General features: G+C 53.4%; 1 protein-coding gene across 6 annotated transcripts in view; it reads left to right on the forward strand.

Moving 5' to 3' along the window:
• Positions 1 to 16,582, forward strand: part of TBC1D14 (TBC1 domain family member 14) — a 109,509-nt gene extending 92,927 nt beyond the window's left edge. For 5 of the 6 annotated variants that reach the window (XM_005906256.3, XM_070372753.1, XM_070372752.1 and 2 more), the window contains 2 exons: positions 10,381 to 10,639; positions 14,107 to 16,582. In XM_005906256.3, coding sequence (XP_005906318.1) covers positions 10,381 to 10,639; positions 14,107 to 14,172 — 325 coding nt within the window. In that variant the 3' untranslated portion in view covers positions 14,173 to 16,582. Of the gene's footprint in view, positions 1 to 10,380; positions 10,640 to 11,706; positions 11,872 to 14,106 lie in introns of all 6 variants that reach the window. The other variant, XR_011464561.1, reaches the window with a different exon arrangement.
• The last annotated feature ends 1,981 nt before the right edge of the window (positions 16,583 to 18,563 follow it).

Below are 18,563 nucleotides of genomic sequence, written 5' to 3' on the forward strand. Positions count from 1 at the left end.
TTCTTTATAGTCCAACTCTCACATCCATACATGACTACTGGAAAAACCATAGCCTTGACTAGACGGACCTTTGTTGGCAAAGTAATGTCTCTGCTTTTTAATATGTTGTCTAGGTTGGTCATAACTTTCCTTCCAAGGAGTAAGCGTCTTTTAATTTCGTGGCTGCAGTCACCATCTGCAGTGATTTTGGATCCAAAAAAAATAAAGTCAGCCACTGTTTCCATTGTTTCCCCATCTATTTGCCATGAAGTGATGGGACCGGATGCCATGATCTTATTAGCTTTCTAAATGTTGAGTTTTAAGCCAACTTCTTCACTTTCATCAAGAGGCTCTTTAGTTCTTCTTTACTTTCTGCCATAAGTCTGGTGTCGTCTGTGTATCTGAGGTTATTGATATTTCTCCTGGCAGTCTCGATTCCAGCTTGTGCTTCATCCAGCCCAGTACCTAAAAACTCCTCCAGAGCAAAGTTGTCTTGCTGAGCAGCAGGTGTTTGAGTCGCATCTGGCACCCCATGTGGGGGCCTCCTCAGCGTATGTGCGGAGGGTGGGAGGAGGTTTCGGAGCCTGAGGCTGGGGGACCTTCAGGCAGAAGGACTCACATAGCCTGTGGTCACTGGTGCACCCACCCCCGCCTGGCGGATGACAGAGCCTGGGTGCTGAGGTAGGGTTCACATTACTTACCTGCTGTCTGCAGCCCCTGCTCAGGGCTGGTGCCTAAGGTGGAAACACCTTTGGGATCAAATTGGAGGGTGCTCTAGGGGCTCAGAGGTGGTTCTCTCTGCTTGCTTCCAGGATTGTGGGGGGAAGAGTTAGGCTTGTTAATTAGTTTCAACGGAGACTTACATAACTACCTTCACTTTTTAAATGCGTGTGGTTCTCTGTTGTTTCATGTTGTTTTATGTAATCGCACAGAATCCAAGGAGGCTGAGTAGTTACCTAGCAGTGTCTATGCTCCTTGTCTGAGTTTTTAGGACACTGGGAGCACCGTGGTGGGGTGGGCTGGGGTTCAGGGCCACTTCCCAAGCCAGCGCTGGGGGCGGAAGCTCCTTCGTAGGAGCCAGTGGGTGGGGAATGCTCTGGGCACAGCTGGACGTCGGTGGTTGAAGGTCCAGGTCTCCGGTGGTGTCTTCTCAGTGAGGACATTGCGAGGTGAGTTTTCCCCTTTTGTTGTTCAGTCGCCAAGTCATGTCCGACTCTGTGACCCCACGGACTGCAGCATGCCAGGCTCCCCTGTCCTTTACAATATCCCGGGTTTGCTCAGACTCACATCCATTGAGGCAATGATGCCATCCAACCATTTTGTCCTCTGTCATCCCCTTCTCCTCCTGCCTTCAGTCTTTCCCAGCATCAGGGTCTTTTCCAATAAGTCAGCTCTTCTCATCAGGTGGCCAAAGTATTGGAGCTTCGGCGTCAGCATCAGTCCTTCCAATGAATGTTCAGGGTTGATTTCCTTTGGAACTGACTGGTTTGATCCTTTCCTCTTTTCAGTTCAGTTCAGGCGCTCAGTCATGTCCGACTCTTTGCGACCCCATGAATTGCAGCACGCCAGGCCTCCCTGTCCATCACCAGCTCCCGGAGTTCACTCAGACTCACGTCCATCGAGTCGGTGATGGATGTGAGTCTGAGTTTCATCCAGCCATCTCATTCTCTGTTGTCCCCTTCTCTTCCTGCCCCCAATCCCTCCCAGCATCAAAGTCTTTTCCAATGAGTAAACTCCTTGCATGAGGTGGCCAAAGTACTGGAGCTTCAGATTTAGCATCATTCCCTCCAAAGAACACTGAGGACTGATCTCCTGTAGAATGGACTGGTTGGATCTCCTTGCAGTCCAAGGGGACTGTCAAGAGTCTTCTCCAACACCACAGTTCAAAAGCATGAATTCTTCAGCGCTCAGCTTTCTTCACAGTCCAACTCTCACATCCATACATGACTACTGGAAAAACCATAGCCTTGACTAGACAGACCTTTGTTGGCAAAGTAATGTCTCTGCTTTTGAATATGCTATCTAGGTTGGTCATAACTTTCCTTCCAAGGAGTAAGCGTCTTTTAATTTCATGGCTGCAGTCACCATCTACAGTGATTTTGGAGCCCCCCAAAATAAAGTCAGCCACTGTTTCCACTGTTTCCCCACCTATTTCCCATGAAGTGATGGGACCAGATGCCATGATCTTAGTTTTCTGAATGTTGAGCTTTAAGCTAACTTTTTCACTCTCCTCTTTCACTTTCATCAAGAGGCTTTTTAGTTCCTCTTCACTTTCTGCCATAAGGGTGGTGTCATCTGCATATCTGAGATTATTGATATTTCTCCCAGCAATCTTGATTCCAGGTTGTGCTTCTTCCAGCCCAGTGTTTCTCTTGACATACTCTGCATATAAGTTAAATAAGCAGGGTGACAATATACAGCCTTGACGTACTCCTTTTCCTGTTTGGAACCAGTCTGTTCCATGTCCAGTTCTAACTGTTGCTTCCTGACCTGCATACAGGTTTCTCAAGAGGCAGGTCAGGTGGGCTGGTATTTCCATCTCTTTCAGAATTTTTCTGGAGAAGGAAATGGCAACCCACTCCAGTGTTCTTGCCTGGAGAATCCCAGGGACGGGAGCCTGGTGGGCTGCCGTCTATGGGGTCGCACAGAGTTGGACACGACTGAAGCGACTTAGCAGCAGCAGAATTTTCCACAGTTTATTGTGATCCACACAGTCAAAGGCTTTGGCATAGTCAATAAAGCAGAAATAGATGTTTTTCTGGAACTCTCTTGCTTTTTCGATGATCCAGCAGATGTTGGCAAGTTGATCTCTGGTTCCTCTGCCTTTTCTAAAACCAGCTTGAACATCTGAAAGTTCGCGGTTCACGTATTGCTGAAGCCTGGCTTGCAGAATTTTGAGCATTACTTTACTAGCATGTGAGATGAGTGCAATTGTGCAGTAGTTTGAGTATTCTTTGGCATTGCCTTTCTTTGGGATTGGAATGAAAACTGACCTTTTCCAGTCCTGTGGCCACTGCTGAGTTTTCCAAATTTGCTGGCATATTGAGTGCAGCACTTTCACAGCATCATCTTTCAGGATTTGAAATAGCTCAACTGGAATTCCATCACCTCCACTAGCTTTGTTTGTAGTGATGCTTTCTAAGGCCCACTTGACTTCACATTCCAGGATGTCTGGCTCTAGGTGAGTGATCACATCATCGTGATTATCTGGGTCGTGAAGACCTTTTTGTACAGTTCTTCTGTGTATTCTTGCCACGTATTCTTAATATCTTCTGCTTCTGTTAGGTCCATACCATTTCTGTCCTTTATTGAGCCCATCTTTGCATGAAATGTCTCCTTGGTATCTCTAATTTTCTTGAAGAGATCTCTAGTCTTTCCCATTCTGTTGTTTTCCTCTATTTCTTTGCATTGATCGCTGAAGAAGGCTTTCTTATCTCTTCTTGCTGTTCTTTGGAACTCTGCATTCAGATGCTTATATCTTTCCTTTTCTCCTTTGCTTTTTACTTCTCTTGTTTTCACAGCTATTTGTAAGGCCTTCTCAGACAGCCATTTTGCTTTTTTACATTTCTTTTCCATGGGGATGGTGTTCATCCCTGTCTCTTGTACAATGTCACGAACCTCAGTCCATAGTTCATCAGGCACTCTTATCTATCAGATCTAGGCCCTTAAGTCTATTTCTCACTTCCACTGTATAATCATAAGGGATTTGATTCCTCTTTTACCTCAGGCTAAAACTTACGTTTCTGCATCCTCCCTTCACTTGTGATTTCCTCACCTGGGGTTTTTCCAGTGGTCATGTATGGATGTGAGAGTTGGACCACAAAGAAGGCTGAGTGCTGAAGAATTGATGTTTTTGAACTGTGGTGCTGGAGAAGACTCTTGAGAGTCCCTTGGACTGCAAGGAGATCCAAACAGTTAATTCTAAAGGAAATCAGTCCTGAATATTTATTGGAAGGATTGATGGTGAAGCTCCAGTACTTTGGCCACCTGATGTGAAGAGCTGACTCATTGGAAAAGACCCTGATGCTGGGAAAGATTGAAGGCGGGAGGAGAAGGGGCTGACAGGATGAGATGGTTGGATAGCGTCACTGACTCAATGGACATGAGTTTGAGTGAGCTCTAGGAGATGGTGAAGGACAGAGAAGCCTGGCGTGCTGCAGTCCACGGGGTTGCAAAGCGTCGGACTCGACTGAGTGACTCACCACCACCACCACCTGTACAATGGAGACGATGACGGCTCTTCCTCAGGGGTGGCCGTGGCTGACCCAGGTGGAGCGTGTAGGGCAGCGCCAGGCCTGGGAGCGTGTGCTGCTTGTTGACTCTGAGGAGCAGCGCAGGACGGCGTCAATTCTCCCACCATCGATTTCTGAGAAGCAGCTTCTGCCTCCAGGCCTGGCTTCCCCGTCTCCCTTCCCTGGCCTGCTCCCTGTTTGTCGGCCAGCAGTTAGGTGAGACGTCGCCACTGGAAACGTGAAGCCTTGGCAGGAAAAAGGAAAACCAAAAACAAAATTGTTCTATTCCCCTTACATACATCACGGGGGAAGTAGGGACACACGGTTTCCATACGTCACGGGGGACGTGGGGACACACGTTTACATACATCACGGGGGACGTGGGGACACATGTTTACATACGTCATGCGGGAAATGGGGACACACGTTTACATACATCACGGGGGACGTGGGGACACATGGTTTACATACATCACAGGGGACGTGGGGACACACGGTTTCCATACATCACGGGGGACGTGGGGACACACGTTTCCATACATCACGGGGGACGTGGGGACACACGTTTCCATACATCACGGGGGACGTGGGGACACACGTTTCCATACATCACGGGGGACGTGGGGACACACGTTTCCATACATCACGGGGGACGTGGGGACACACGGTTTACATACGTCACGGGGGACGTGGGGACACACGGTTTGTCTTCGTTGTCTTTTATGTGCCTTTAGCCCCTTTGTTAGTTTAGCAATATAGAAGGACATTTCTTTTGTAATTAGTTGAGTTGGTACCTAAAGCTGTCATTTAAAAAGTAGTTTTATTTAGTTGCCAGAGCTGGGTCTTCACTGCTGCACGGGCTTTCCTCTGCTTGTGGCGGGTGGGCTTACTCCCTCGTGCCCTGTGCGGGCTCTCGTGGTGGTGGTGGTGGTGCAGACTACAGGCTCCAGGCCACAAGGGCTTCAGTAGTTGTCACTCCTAGGCTCAGTGGTTGCGGTTTCCGGGCTGTTGGCACAGGCTCAGCAGTTCTGATGAACTCTCAGAACTGTTACTCTCTTACTTAGTTCTTAGTTACTCAGTTGCTTAGTTATTTCCAGGCATGGTCTTCCCATAGCACTGATCGAACCTGTCTCTCCTGCATCGGCCACCGAGCCCCCAGAGCAGCCCTGAAGCTGTCCTTTTTTGATACCCAGTGCAGTAACGTGCAGTCGTACTGGGGAGCGCAGGACGCCTGTCCTGCGGGTGAGAAGTCCTGGGGCTCCCGCTTCCTGTGCGGGAAGTGCACCACAGTCCTGGGAGGGCTGGGGAGCCTTCCCTTTCTGTCCTGCCTTCCTCATGCTCATCCTGCTTGGAGCTCATCCTGCTTGGAGAAGGATGATGCTCAGGGCTCCCTGTGGGGAGCAGGTGGGAAGCCCTGAGGCGGGGGGGGTGGAGGGGCCACGTGCACGCAGCAGCCCCCTCATCCATGTGCTCTGACGGCGGGTGCTGGGCTACGGGCCACGCTGGGCTCACCTCGGCCCTGCGGTAGCCGAGTGGCTGTCCACCCGCACCTGATAAGCTCTTCCGATAGTAAGCGTGAGAGCATTGTTTCCGAGTCCTGTTCACTCACTGGTTTTGACTCTGAGCCGCTGAAGATACAGGGAAGCGTTTGACAGCTGCTGCTGATGAACAGTTTTCCAGTGAAAGGGGAGGTGGGAGGGGAGGCAGGAAGTCTGGGGACCCTGGAGCTGTCTGAACGCCGCGCTCTAGGGGAGGATGGGAGGGGAACACTTCCTCAGAGGCAGGAGGCTGGCAGGCAGGGACCCTGGACTCTTGGGTGGGGCACAGATGGCCCCGGGCAGGAGCCCAGGGGCAGGGAGCTGGCTGCTGGAAGGCCTCCTGGGTCTCGGGGCTCAGAGTAGGGAGGGCAGCTAGGGTTCCATCCCCGTTTGATGGCTGTCGTGAGACGGACGTGTGAGGGGCCGTGTGAGCAGCTGATGGGAGAGGCCCAGCCCAGCCCAGGCGCAAGAAGCAGCCTTCCCGGGAGGGCCATCTAAGGCCGAGCAGTGGTGAGGAGACATGTTGTCAGGGGAAAACTTCTACATGCTTTTCTTTAAAAGGCACGTTTTATTTAAGATACAGTAAGATTCGAGGCCTTAACGCTTCCGTTTCAGTACCTGAAGATAGTAAATGGTACTGTGTATCAGACAGTCTATAGTTTCCACATGAACGACAAGCTTGGTGATCACGTCTCTGTCTTGTTTTGACTTTGCAGCAGCATTTGGCATTCTTCACTCTGTGATTCCAGAATATTTCCTTTATCTGGCACTATCTATACACAAACTGTCGCCAGCCCCAGAGCCCTCCTGTGAACTTCAAATTGATTCACGTATCCACCTGGATGTCCCGTGACTTGAGCTCAGGTCCGAGCCAGAGGTCCCACAGCTCCACGCATGGAGTTGCCCTCAGACCCGTCCGCCGCGTTGCCCGTGAGGTGCGTCCGCGTCCGCTCTGCTTCGGGCTGCCCCCTCTGCTGCAGTCTGGTGCCGACCCGCCTGGTGGGTCCAGTGGCCGCGCCGGCAAGGCCTGCGTTCCCCTGCAAGAGCTCAGCACAGTGGACGGGCCCCTCCCCGGCTCAGCGCCTTCACTCGTTTTCCATCTCATGCAGAAGGAAGCCTGCAGGCCTTGCGGCAGCATGTAGGGTCCACACGCTGGGCCCCGGTCCCTGCAGGCATCCTCACGGATTCTCCCTTTGACCGTTATGGCTTCGAGCGCAGTGGCTCCTGGCCCGTCAGCAGACGCACTGGGTTCCTCTGCCTCCGAGCTGAGCTGAGTGCTCCACGTGCGCTCTATCTGGGGCTTCCTCCTCCAGGCTTTGCGGAAGTGTTGCTTTTCAGTCACACGCTCTCCCTGACCGTCCTGTTCACACACCCAGACTGCCGGTCCCTGCCTCCCACCCTGCTTTTTATTTGAATCCACATCTGACGTTCTTTGTGCTTCATTCAGCCTTTCTACCCACGAGGGCAGGGAAAGCTGTCTGTTCTGCTGGATTCTGCGTATTCTCACCACAAAGAACAGTGGCTGGCGTAGAGCAGGCTTTAAAAGCCGTTTATGATGTGCGGCTTAAAATCAGCAGGGCTCAGATCTCAAGAGCTGCTCATGGAGTGATGGGGGTGGTCTGCAGGATCGAGCAGGAGGGCATCACAAGCCTTCAGCAAGGCGTTGCTTTGCGGGGATGGCGGGGAGGACTCGGCTTGGCTAGTTCATCCTGAGTTCAATGTGAGTTTTTGCACTTTGAACAGTTTCTGCACCACAAATGCTACCTGCAAATAATCTGTATTTGCCAACTCAGCAAGGCAGGTGGTTGCTAACAGCTTGACTGGTGAATTCTTGTGAATTTAAAAAAAAATGTAAATTGAGGGACCTCCCCGGTGGTCCAGTGGTCAAGGCTTTGCGATTCCAATGCAGAGGGCTCAGGTTTGATCCCTGGTTGGGGAGCTAAGCTCCCACACGCCATGTGGCCAAAAAATAAAGTTTTGAAAAAAAAAATATCTATTAAAAAATGTTAGTTGAAGAGGGTTAGGTTGATCATATTTCTGAGTTCATGGTAAACTAGTCACTATTTCATTTAAGTCGTTTGTCTGTAGTTACTCTTTTTATCCCATCCTCATTCTGTTCCATAGACAATACTTCTAATGTGTTTAAAATGTATTTTTTTGGGGATACATTTTTAAAACCACGTAACAGTAAGTATCAGGGGAACTACTGCTCCCTGCTGTGAGGGTGGCACTCTTGATCACTGGGACATCGGCTTCACAGTGGATCCGAAGCAGTTTACAAAGACCACGCACAAACCTGAACTGAAGAATATTGTGTTAGAGAAAGTTCTTCTGTTGTTTCTCTCTTTGCCTGTAGCCACTCAATTTTATCAGTCTTCTTTTGCCCTTAAGACTACTCTGTTTTTAAGATGTAAAGGTGTGATTTTTCGCTTGTGAATCGGCAGGTAAATGGTATTGGGGATTAGGTCACTTGCTTTTCATTTTTTAAAAATAAAATGTCCTCTACAGTTGAGAATGTTCAGATTGGGACTCAAAACAAAGATCTCTTAGCGCTCTCTCAAACTGTGTTCTAGACCAAGTGATGAGGTGGCTTTCTGTTTTCTGAGACAGTAGGAAGCGCAGGCAGAGGCCTGTTGTGGCTTTAAAGGTAAGGGGGTCTTCCCTCGCCTGTGCCCGAGGGCTCATGGCCCACGCTGGGCTCCAGGCCACAGGTGCAGGGTCTAGTTCTTTAGGAGCTGCAGTGGTTTTTCTCAGACCTCTGTGTCCCTCTTCGAGCATCTGATTTGAAATCTAACCTCTCTTGAATCTCTGTGTTTAAAGCACTGACAAGGGGTGGCCCTGAACGTGTGTTGCTCAGTCGTGTCCGACGCTTTGCGACCCCGTGGACTGCAGCACCTCAGGCTGCCCTGTCCATCACCAACTCCCGGAGCTTGCTCAAACTCATGTCCTTTGAGTCGGTGATGCCATCCAATCATCTCATCCTGTCCCCTTCTCCTCCTACCTTCAGTCTTTCCCAGCATCAGGGTCTTTTCCAGTGAGTCAGTGCTTCTCATCAGGTGGCCAAAGTATTGGAGCCTCAGCAACAGTCCTTCCAATGAATATTCAGGTTTGATTTCCTTTAGGATTGACCGGTTGGATCTCCTTGGAGTCCGTGGTACTCTCGAGAGTCTTCTCCAGCACCGCAGTTCAAAAGCATCAGTTCTTTGGCACTCAAGCCGCCTTTGTGGTCCAGCTCTCACATCCATACGTGACTGCTGGAAAAACCATAGCTTTGACTAGACGGAGCTTTGTCGGCAAAGTAACGAGCATTATGGGGTCTTTGTTAGCTTGCTGGGTTGAATGCACTGCCTTCAAGCATGCCCGTTCCCCAGGTCCTAGAGGAAAGGCTGTGTTGGGGGCAGAGCACCCTTCCAGGGGTGAGGGTGGAGTTCACACCCTGAAGGTCTCGGCAGGCAGAGAGCCTTGCAACTTGTGAGCAGACTTGCCAGCGTGGTGTAGACCCCACTGCAGGAGAGTCTTGCTGTAAAGGCTGGGTGACAGGACCTCCTGACCAAGGCGGTCTGCAGCCTGAGCGCAGCACCTGAGTTCAAGTGCCTTCACGGCCCTTGCGTGTCTCTTGGAGTCAGCGTGGGCACTCAGGGAATACTGCAGCCTGTGGAAAAGTGATTTCCCAGGAGCAGTGAGGACTATCTGGTGGGAGGGCAGTGAGACCCGCTCCCTGACACCTGTGACATCCCGGAGTGGCCTGGGGGCTTGTGGACACAGGTGTGTCACACAGATGCCAGATGCTGGGCCCGATGTAGGGGGGGGATGGGAGCTCCCTGCCTGGGGGCAGCATCTGTTGGGAGGGTGGGGGCGGACAGCGCGTCCTTAGAGCACTGGGGTCGAGGGAGCCCAGGTGGGTGGCGCATCCGTCTGGGTGTGGGGTCAGGAGATGCCCCGGATTCGGCCCCGGGGCGGCGGGAGGACTGGGCTCCACACAGTCAGCCTGGACTCACCTACCTGTTGACATGCTCTGGTCACCCGAGACTGTGTGTTTGGTGGTTTGAATTGCGATTGTCAACAGTTTTTTAAGGGAATGCATAGCTGTGTCTCACTTACTGTTTTCACCTGATAGTTTTAAATATGAGATCAGTTTCCTGTGATCCACCGTCAGATTTACTTGAAAACTGTACCCTGTTCCTTTTGTGGCCCCTGCCGGGAGGAACGTGTGCAGCACTCCTCAGACACCAGGTGCGTGCGCGTCGATTCAGTTATACGTTTCCGTTTGCAGTTTTTATTTCCCACCAAGCGAAGCTCTGCCTGCCTTATTGACTTAACGTCTAGCGCCTGCCTCAGAGTGATAATGAGCACAGAGTAGGTTCGTGATAAACGCATTGCATGCAGTACGGTGTCTAATTCGGAAGCTGTGTGTTGTTTGAGATTCTTTGTGAAAGCTGATCATGCTGTTTTAGAAAATGTTTGAATTGACCTTCAGCGTGAATGCAGGCCAGAGCCCTTCCACCAGCTCCCCCCACTCCCAGGACTTGAAGTGTGAAAGGGCCTAAGCTCAGGAGCGCCAGCGAGGATCGGCCCTGAGCCAGGGTTCCGTCGTGGAACCTCTGGGACCTGACGCCCCCTCTCTCCCCCAGGATCTTCACTCTCTACAGCAAGTCCCTGCCCCTCGACCTGGCCTGCCGGGTCTGGGACGTGTTCTGCCGAGACGGGGAGGAGTTCCTGTTCCGCACGGCCCTGGGCCTCCTTAGGTTGTTCCAGGACGTCCTGACCAGGATGGACTTCATTCACGTGGCGCAGTTCCTCACGCGGCTGCCGGAGGACCTGCCCGCCGAGGAGTTCTTTGCTTCCATTGCCAGCATTCAGATGCAAAGTCGAAACAAGAAGTGGGCTCAGGTGAGTGGGCTTTTGTTCCCTGTCCCGTCTGGTTGAGGAAGCGGGTTATGTGGAGCGCCCTGTGAGGAACCAGCCCTCTAGAAGGTGCCCTGGATTTGGGGCCTGGCTCTGCCACACAGAGTCTTAGTCGTTTCCTCTTTGAGCGAAGGAGCTGGAGAAGAAAAATCTCCCCACCCTTCCTACAGGGGCTTCCCAGGGGGCTCGGATGGTAAAGAACCTGCCTACAATTCAGGAGATGAAGGTTTGATCCCTGGGTGGGAGGATCCCCTAGAGAAGAGAAGGGCAACCTGCTTCAGCGTTCTTGCCTGGAGTATTCCCATGGACACAGGAGCCTGGGGGTCCAGTCCCCGGGGTCGCAGAGAGTCAGGCACGACCAGGCGACTAAACAGCAGTGGCAGCACAGGGCCCTCCGCCTGGTGACAGCGTTTTGTAAACCAAGCTTCCCCCCTGTTTTTAAATCCCAGAGACAGAGAGCCAAGGGGGCTGACCTGTCGCCATCGCACCGACAGAGGAGGAGGCCCAGAGACGGGCCGTGTGTCCTCAGTGTGGGAGGGGAGGGGCAGGGAGGGCTCCCTGGACGTGTTGCTGGGGCTCCGGCAGCTGCCCTCAGGGCCGTCCGGCGACCGCATGGGAGCGTGTCCTCCCGGGCTCCCTGCTTCCCCTCTGGACTTCGCTCCTAGGCCTGGTTCCTAGTCTTTATCCTATGAAAGGGAACTAGAACACTCGGCCGCAGGAGCTGTGTGTGCTCAGTCCGCCTGAGCAGCAAGTCTGGGGGAGGCTTGTCCTTGCCATACAGTGCTTGTTCCTGATTTACAGGTTTTTTTATTAGTGGAAGATTTAAAGTACATTCAAAATAGAAGAAGAGAGAATAGCCAGTCCCCATGAGCCTGTCAAGTATCCCATCAGCTTTCAGATTTCTGTTTTCAGACATCAGCAGTAGCTTTGTCGTTTGCTTGAATCAAGATCTGGATAAGGCCTACACGTTGTAATTGGATGACAGTCTTTTGCGTCTTCTTACAGTGCACAGGGTGACCCTCCCTTTCCACTTCTCCCTCCCCTTTACTTAGTGAAGAAACGAGGCCACGTCCAGTAGCAGTTGTCACAGTGCGGATTTTGCTCCTTCTGTCCCTGTGGTGTTCATCGTGGTCCTTCTGCTCTCTTTCCTGTAAATTGACAGACCTGGAGGCTCGAGGAGGTTCCCAGTTTTTATGTTTGGCCAGATTACTTCACAGGTGATTTGACTGTCTCTCTCTGATCTTAGTTAGCGGCCTGTTTATTTTTGTTTCACAGCTTTAATAATTTACAGTACCATAAACTTCACCCCTTTTAGAGTACACAGTTTATTACCCAGAGAGGGTCCCCTCTGCCCTGGGCCCTGCGGTCTGCCCCCGAGCTGGTCGTCTCTCGCCTGCTGTGACGCTCTCTGGCTGGTGGCCTGCCTTCCTGCCGGGTCTGTAGGGAAAGAGCACAGCTGCTGTGGGCCCTTGGGTAACACTGTGAAACGCTCCCCTGGTTTTACCAGCCAGAGGGCGGGGGCACTGCTCTCTGCTTAGCTAAGCGCTATGAGTTACAGTTCTGAACTAAATGCATTCAGTTTATGAAAAGGGGTGAAGTGCTGACCCATGCGACAGAACGGGTGCACCTTCAGAGCATGGCGCTAAGTGAGAAAGCCAGACTGCAGAGCACGCACTGCGAGGCCCCGTTCCCGTGCAGTTTCAGAAGGGAGCTGTAGAGATGGGACATGGCGCGTGGGGGGCAGGGGCTACCTGTGCCCCTGTGAAAATGCCCTGAAATTGGCTGTGCTGAGGGCCACATGTTATCTGTGAGTATATTAAAAGCCACCAAATTGAACACACAAAGTGGGTGAATTTTACTTATGGTGTGTGAGTTATGTCTCAGTAAGCTGTTAAAAAAACACAGACCTCAGCTCCTGTGTGAGCAGGACCAGCTATATAATTATCAGGGATCTGGTGAGAGGGAAGAAGAGCCTTTCTCTGATTAAGAAATAAATAGGCAACACGTGATGAAGGTATGGGGCCTCGTGTTCAGAATCAGTGTCAAGGGTTTGAGGATGGAGACTGCAGAGCGCTGGACTGGGCAGGGCCTCTGAGTGGGGTCCCCGCTGGACTGCACAGGTGCATGCCCACCTGTGTGTGAGCGTGCTCTGGAGTCTCCCGGGACTCGGCCCCTTCCACTCACGCTCTGAAGTAGGTGCAGAGAGCCAGGGCCCTTCCTAATGACTGTGCCCGTCACTCAGAGCCCTCGCTGCTTTGGCTGTCCATCGCGCACAGCTGTGGTCTGCTGACCTCCCTGTGTGTTTCACTGGTCCACCCCCGCCCCTGTCCACACACCGGCAGAAACATGCACAGACGGACGGGCCGAGTCCAGATCTGCCATTCTGCTTCTTGCGTTTCAGGTGAACATTACCGGTTAGGACCGGGTCACAGGTTATCCGAGAGTAGGCGCCCCTGATAGTGGGCGTGATGGGAGTTGGCCTGGCAGTGGGTTCCAGGTGCCACAGGAATTGTGGTTTGTGCCCGTTTCTCTAAATACGGTGCTTAAGGGTAAGATCCTGCTGTGCTTTAGCAAACAGTTAAGTGGTTGTGTTTGGCTGGCCGTCTCACTCAGGAAGAGAAGGGGGCTTCTATCTGCCATTAGCCCTTCTGTGCCATGTATTTGAAACCCTCATACCCCCTGTAATTTGTACTTCGCCTAAAGAGGTCCAGTGCTGGGCCCAAGGAGGTTCAGGAACTGGTGCTCTGGAGATCCCCTTGGTTCCGAAATAAGACCCATGTAAGTGTGGATCTGTGTGAGTGGTGTGGCCTTTAGCGGGTCGCTCGTGTGAGTGTCTACCGCTCCCTGCCTTCCACGCTGTGCGGGTTACACGGCTGCTCTGTGGGAGGTGCCTGGCGGTGCTCTGCGTGGCTGCAGCACTTGGGCCCGTCCTGTCCCTGCTGTTGTTAAGCGATCACAGTGGGATGTCATGCTTTTAAAAATGAAGGTGTTAACTTAGAGCTCCGAGCAGCGAGGAGGAGGGAGCTAATCACCCTGGGGATGTGTGGAGAGGCCTGGCCGGGAGCTGGTGTCTTGCGGGCCTTCGAAGGATTGGTCATTCCCTGGTGAGGAGAAAGGGACGGGGCGGAGGGACCAGCAGCGTGGGAAGGCGCAAGGGCATGTGAGCCTTCTGGAGGCAGGGCCTGGCCCCGCTGGTGGGGAGCGCGGGGGCTGGAGCCAGACTGGAGAGGGCAGAGCCCAGGAGCCCGGCCTTGACTTCAGCGGCTGGTGCTCGGAGGGAAGTCCCTGGGCTAACGTTCTAGCCCAGAGAGGGTGTGACCTGGATTCCGCGGTAGAAAGATGAGTCTGCAGGAATGTGGAAGGTGGACCAGAGGAGTGGCCACCAGGGAGGACGTGAGGACCTGTGTCCGTGTGTCGCCAGTCGCCCACCTGTGTCTCCCTGTGATTCCCAGGTGCTGACCGCCTTGCAGAAGGACAGCAGGGAAATGGAGAAAGGAAGCCCATCTCTGCGGCATTGACGAGGCAGGTGGACTCGTGATCAGCTGGGAAGCAGGCTCCACGTGGCACCTGTGTGGCTTCAGGCGGATGCCCTGGCAGCTCCGGAGGAGAGGGGCTGTTTCCACGTTTGATCCCTAATGCTGGAGTTGGCCTTAAACACAATACAACAAACAAACACTTTTAAAGAATTAAACCAAGGCTAAGCCTTAAGAAGCTCAGTGGAATGATGACCATGGCCAACCACTGCGTATTCTGCATGGTTTAAAAATAGGGCAGTGGCTAATTCCCTCCCCTCATTTCAGCAAAAGTTGATTAAATTGTAATGCTTTTATGTCAACTACCGGAAAGTACATTACAATTTTTCATTAGCCAAGTTGCATGAGAAATGTTACTTGGGAGACCTCAGAGGTGGCATTGGCCCATATCTACATATTTTAGTCCAAAAGGGACTGCTGATTTTAGTTGCCGAGGTAATCCTTCCAGAGCCGCAGGTCGTGTTTTTAAAGCCCGCCTACCAAAGACAGCAGGACAGGAAGACGGGCTCTCAGAGGACAGCCACTGGTGCGCATGGTCTCCCCGGAGCACACACGATCTGACCTTCAGGCTGACCTTTTACCACGTTGCCTTGACAAAATTCCAGCACCGGGGCTGACAGTGCACGCTCAGGTTCCGGGGGGTGCCCCGCTGTCCCAGAGCCCGCAGCCCCGTTTGTCCAGCAGTGGTGGCTCACCCAGACCCTGCGGCAGCAGAGACGGGCGTTAGAGCAGAGCCAGCCTCTCTGAGCCGGGCGAGGGGAGGCAAGACGCCCCGCCCCTGGCCGCCCGCTGGTTCCCCGGAGACCGGGCCAGCCCGCGTGGGGTGGGGCGCTCCTCCTGTCCCTGCAGGGCAGGTGTGGTCCCTGGGGCGGTGACCCTGACACGGTGGACTCAGTGGATGGCTGTGGGGACCGGGGCGAGCAGGACGCGTCCAGTTAGCTTGTCAGGAATTCTCAGCATCCCCCCCCACTTCATTAGCCACCTTTTTGTCCCAGCTTTTCTTGATGCATTTGGCGAACTTTGCATTGAGAGCTTTGGTTATCTGAATTCAGAGACGTGAAGACCGTCGTCACAGAGAAGTCCAAAGGACAGGCCCGTCCGCATGGACACGGCTCCCACGCGCGCACGCGCCGGTCTCTGGGGGAGAGAGGGCCCGTGGGCACCTGCCGCCCAGCCGCCCTTCGCAGCCATACGCCCGCCCCCGGGGTGGAGCCTGACCACGGCGTTACTTTTATAGGTTTTTCTCCACCTGCCTTGCCCGCCGATGACACTTCAGGTACAAAGCAGGCTGCCCAGCCGCTGGCCGTCCTCACGCCCTCCACCCCGGCTCTGTCCCACGTGTCCTTTCCCCCTCGTGTTCCTGGCTGAACTCCCCGGGGAGCTTGCAGAGCATCCCCCACCACTTCCTGCCTCAGCCTTGAAGCACTGACCCGCCTGACCCCTTGGAGGAGGCCTTCTGTCTCCGCCGAGCGCTGAGGCAGCCGGTCCCGGACTCCTCAAGAGGCTGAGCGTAACCGGGCCAAAAACGGGCCGCCGGCCCCGTCACGCCCTTCCTCGTGGACGTACCTGGTCTCGTCCCATGACGTGGGCTTTCTGTTTGTGAAAGATGTGTATATTTTCTTACTGTACATAAAGACATTCCCAAAGTGGTGACAGAAGGCGCCGCAGCCAGGCCGCGGGCAGTTGCTGAGAATGCGTTTGTGCACCTCCACATGCCATCAGCCCCGCCCCGCCCTTGACGTGGCTGTCGAATGGTTCGACGTAAGTCTCTTTGGGTAGCACCGTATATGCATTGCGTTTTTAAGCAGGATTCCAGGCCATTCTGCAGCCCTTCCGGATCTGTAGTTTAGAGGACGTTTTCATGACCTGTTCAGGGACCACACGAGCTCTCTGCTGGCTTGCTGTGTCCACCTCGGAGTCTGGGAAGTTCAAGGTCCCAGTCCAGGGTCGCTCAGCCACTTGCCACAGAGGGCAGAGGGCTGCCGGACCGCACAGGGCTGCGCTTCTCTGCTTACTGTTCTGGTTTCGGAAAACTGGAAACAGAATTGGAAGCGCAGCCCCCTTGGGAAGTTGGCCATCTCCACTTCCGGTGCCACTGATTTTCAGAAGGTGAGATGTCAGGCTTGGGGCCTCTGTGGCTGGCACCTCAGAGCCGGTTGCTGTGTCCCCACCAGTTACTGAAATCTCATCTAGAACAATGTCCACTTTAAAGGGTACTTTTTAACTGCTCCGGTTTTGACTATTTTAAATAATTTGCTGATAACACTTGCTACATATCATGTTTTAATTGCTTGTACAGTTAACGTTTAATTTTATTTAGTAAAGTGTATCAAACTAGGGCTTTTTGAATTGTAAATACGTGGTTTTATTAAATAAAAAGTCATGTAAAATTGTTGCTTACATTCACTGCCGTTTGGTTTCAAGTTAGAGTTCTCACCCCGAAGTATGGTAAAATTTGACTTTGAGCATCGTGCTATTTGAATATTTTCAAATGCACTTACTAGTCTCAGTTAAATAAAAGAGGTGGTTCAGTTACGGTGATTTGGTCAGGGGATCGGAAAGTTAGCGCTGTCCCCCTTCCAGGCCGAGGGGAGCCCCAGGCTTGCTGCCCCTTGAGCCTGACCGCCTGCAGCTTTAGCCCCTGGTCACCCAGCCCACGCACCTGCCCCGCTCCCCTGCTCACAACCCCACCCCCGCGCCTGCCCCCCATCCCAGAAGGGCGTCAGGGTCTCCGGGCCGGGCGTCAGGACCCCCAACCTGCCGGGTGCCCTGCGGTGTCCGCGGGTACCTGTGGTCTCTCCCCGTCCTGGGGGCGGAGACCAGTGGCGCTGCCCCGCCACGGTGGCGGTGCGCGTGAAGCGGTCCTCCAGGTCCCGGAGCCGGGCAGGGCAGTGGACTCTCACGTTGCTGGTGTGCGTGCTGGTCCTTCCGGGATCAGGTTCCCGGCTTCTGGGCCCTTTGGTCCCATGTCGCTGAGCCTTGCACGGCTCAGAAACAGCACCTTTCCTGTGCACGGGCGCCCTGCCCCAGGGCTCCGGGCCACTGCCCTGTGGTCTCCACCCCCTGCAGGCTGAGACTGGTGGAGAGTTATCGAGGGTTGACAGCTGGGGGTTCGCTCACTGCTCCACCCACACCATGCCTGGGGCTCAGTCTCCAGGATGACCTCATTTATCTCCGCAGCAGGTCACGCCCTGTCCTCAGAGGTGTGGCTCAGAAGCCATCTGCTTGGGCCCCTCCACCCAATGGAGGGGCTCAGACTCTGGCCTGCGGCTCCCCAGCCCTTGCTCAGAAACACGGCTGGCTCCCCAGAGAACGTGTTGCTCTGGGGCTTCTGACCTCAGCTCTGAGGAGGCAGAGCCATGCCTGACGACTGGCCCTGAGGGGTGACCCCCAGCCAATGCCCAAGCTGTGGCAAGGGTGGAAGTTGGGGAGTGTTTTCCTAAGAGAAACTAGGGGGCTGACGGTTCAAAGACACCACCCCCCGAAGTGTGCAGCCTGCCAAGAAGGCAAGAGAGGGAAGGAGGTGCTGTGCCAGAAGGGCAGAGAGGCGGGTGCCCCCCAGCTGGGCCTTGCGGTGAGCTGCGGGTCACCAGGAGGACCAGAGGACGGGTGTGGTCAGCAGAGGGAGGCCTTAGAGCCAGGTTCTCAGACGGGACGCGGTGGGAGTCGTTCCTGGGGTCCCTTTCATCCGTAGCGTCTGCATCTTCATCACCCTGACTAAGACCATCTCAAAGTTTAAAACAAACTACGTATTGGGGGTGGATGAACTCTCTTTTTATAGAAGACACGCTTCCCAGGTGGCTCGGTGGGTAAAGAATCTGCTGGAAATGCAGGAGGCACAGATTTGATCCCTGGGTCAGGAAGATCTTCTGGAGAAGGAAGTGGCAACCCACTCCAGTCTTCTTGCCTGGAAAATCCCGTGGACAGAGGAGCCTGGCGGGCTACAGTCCAGGGGGTCACAAAGAGTCAGAGACGACTGAGCGACTGAGCAAGCATGCACACCTGACTAGTGGTGAAAATCTAAATAATGACTGCAGATGAACTCATACGAAAAGAAAAGTATGGATTTCCACTGAGGAACTGAAAAATCTTACATGTGCTGTCACCAAAAAATGGTTTTCATTTAGTGGTGAAGAAGTGTTTCCTTTTCAGAGGCCTTGGGCTTTATCCAGGTAGTGCCTGCGTCCCTCCTGCCACCGATGCCAACAACAAACAAAAAGCCCTCTGTAACAGCGGCCACGTCCAGCTCAGACCTTAAAAAAAAAAAGGCTAGTTCACCCTAAATCTCCCTTGCCTGGTAGGCTGCTGTCTGGCACGTACGCAGCTACATCCCTGAGGTGAGCCTGTCACTGATTATCGTTCTCAAGTTTTTTTAT

The sequence above is a fragment of the Bos mutus genome, chromosome 6 (genome assembly GCF_027580195.1).
Source record: "Bos mutus isolate GX-2022 chromosome 6, NWIPB_WYAK_1.1, whole genome shotgun sequence".
Taxonomy (NCBI): domain Eukaryota; kingdom Metazoa; phylum Chordata; class Mammalia; order Artiodactyla; family Bovidae; genus Bos; species Bos mutus.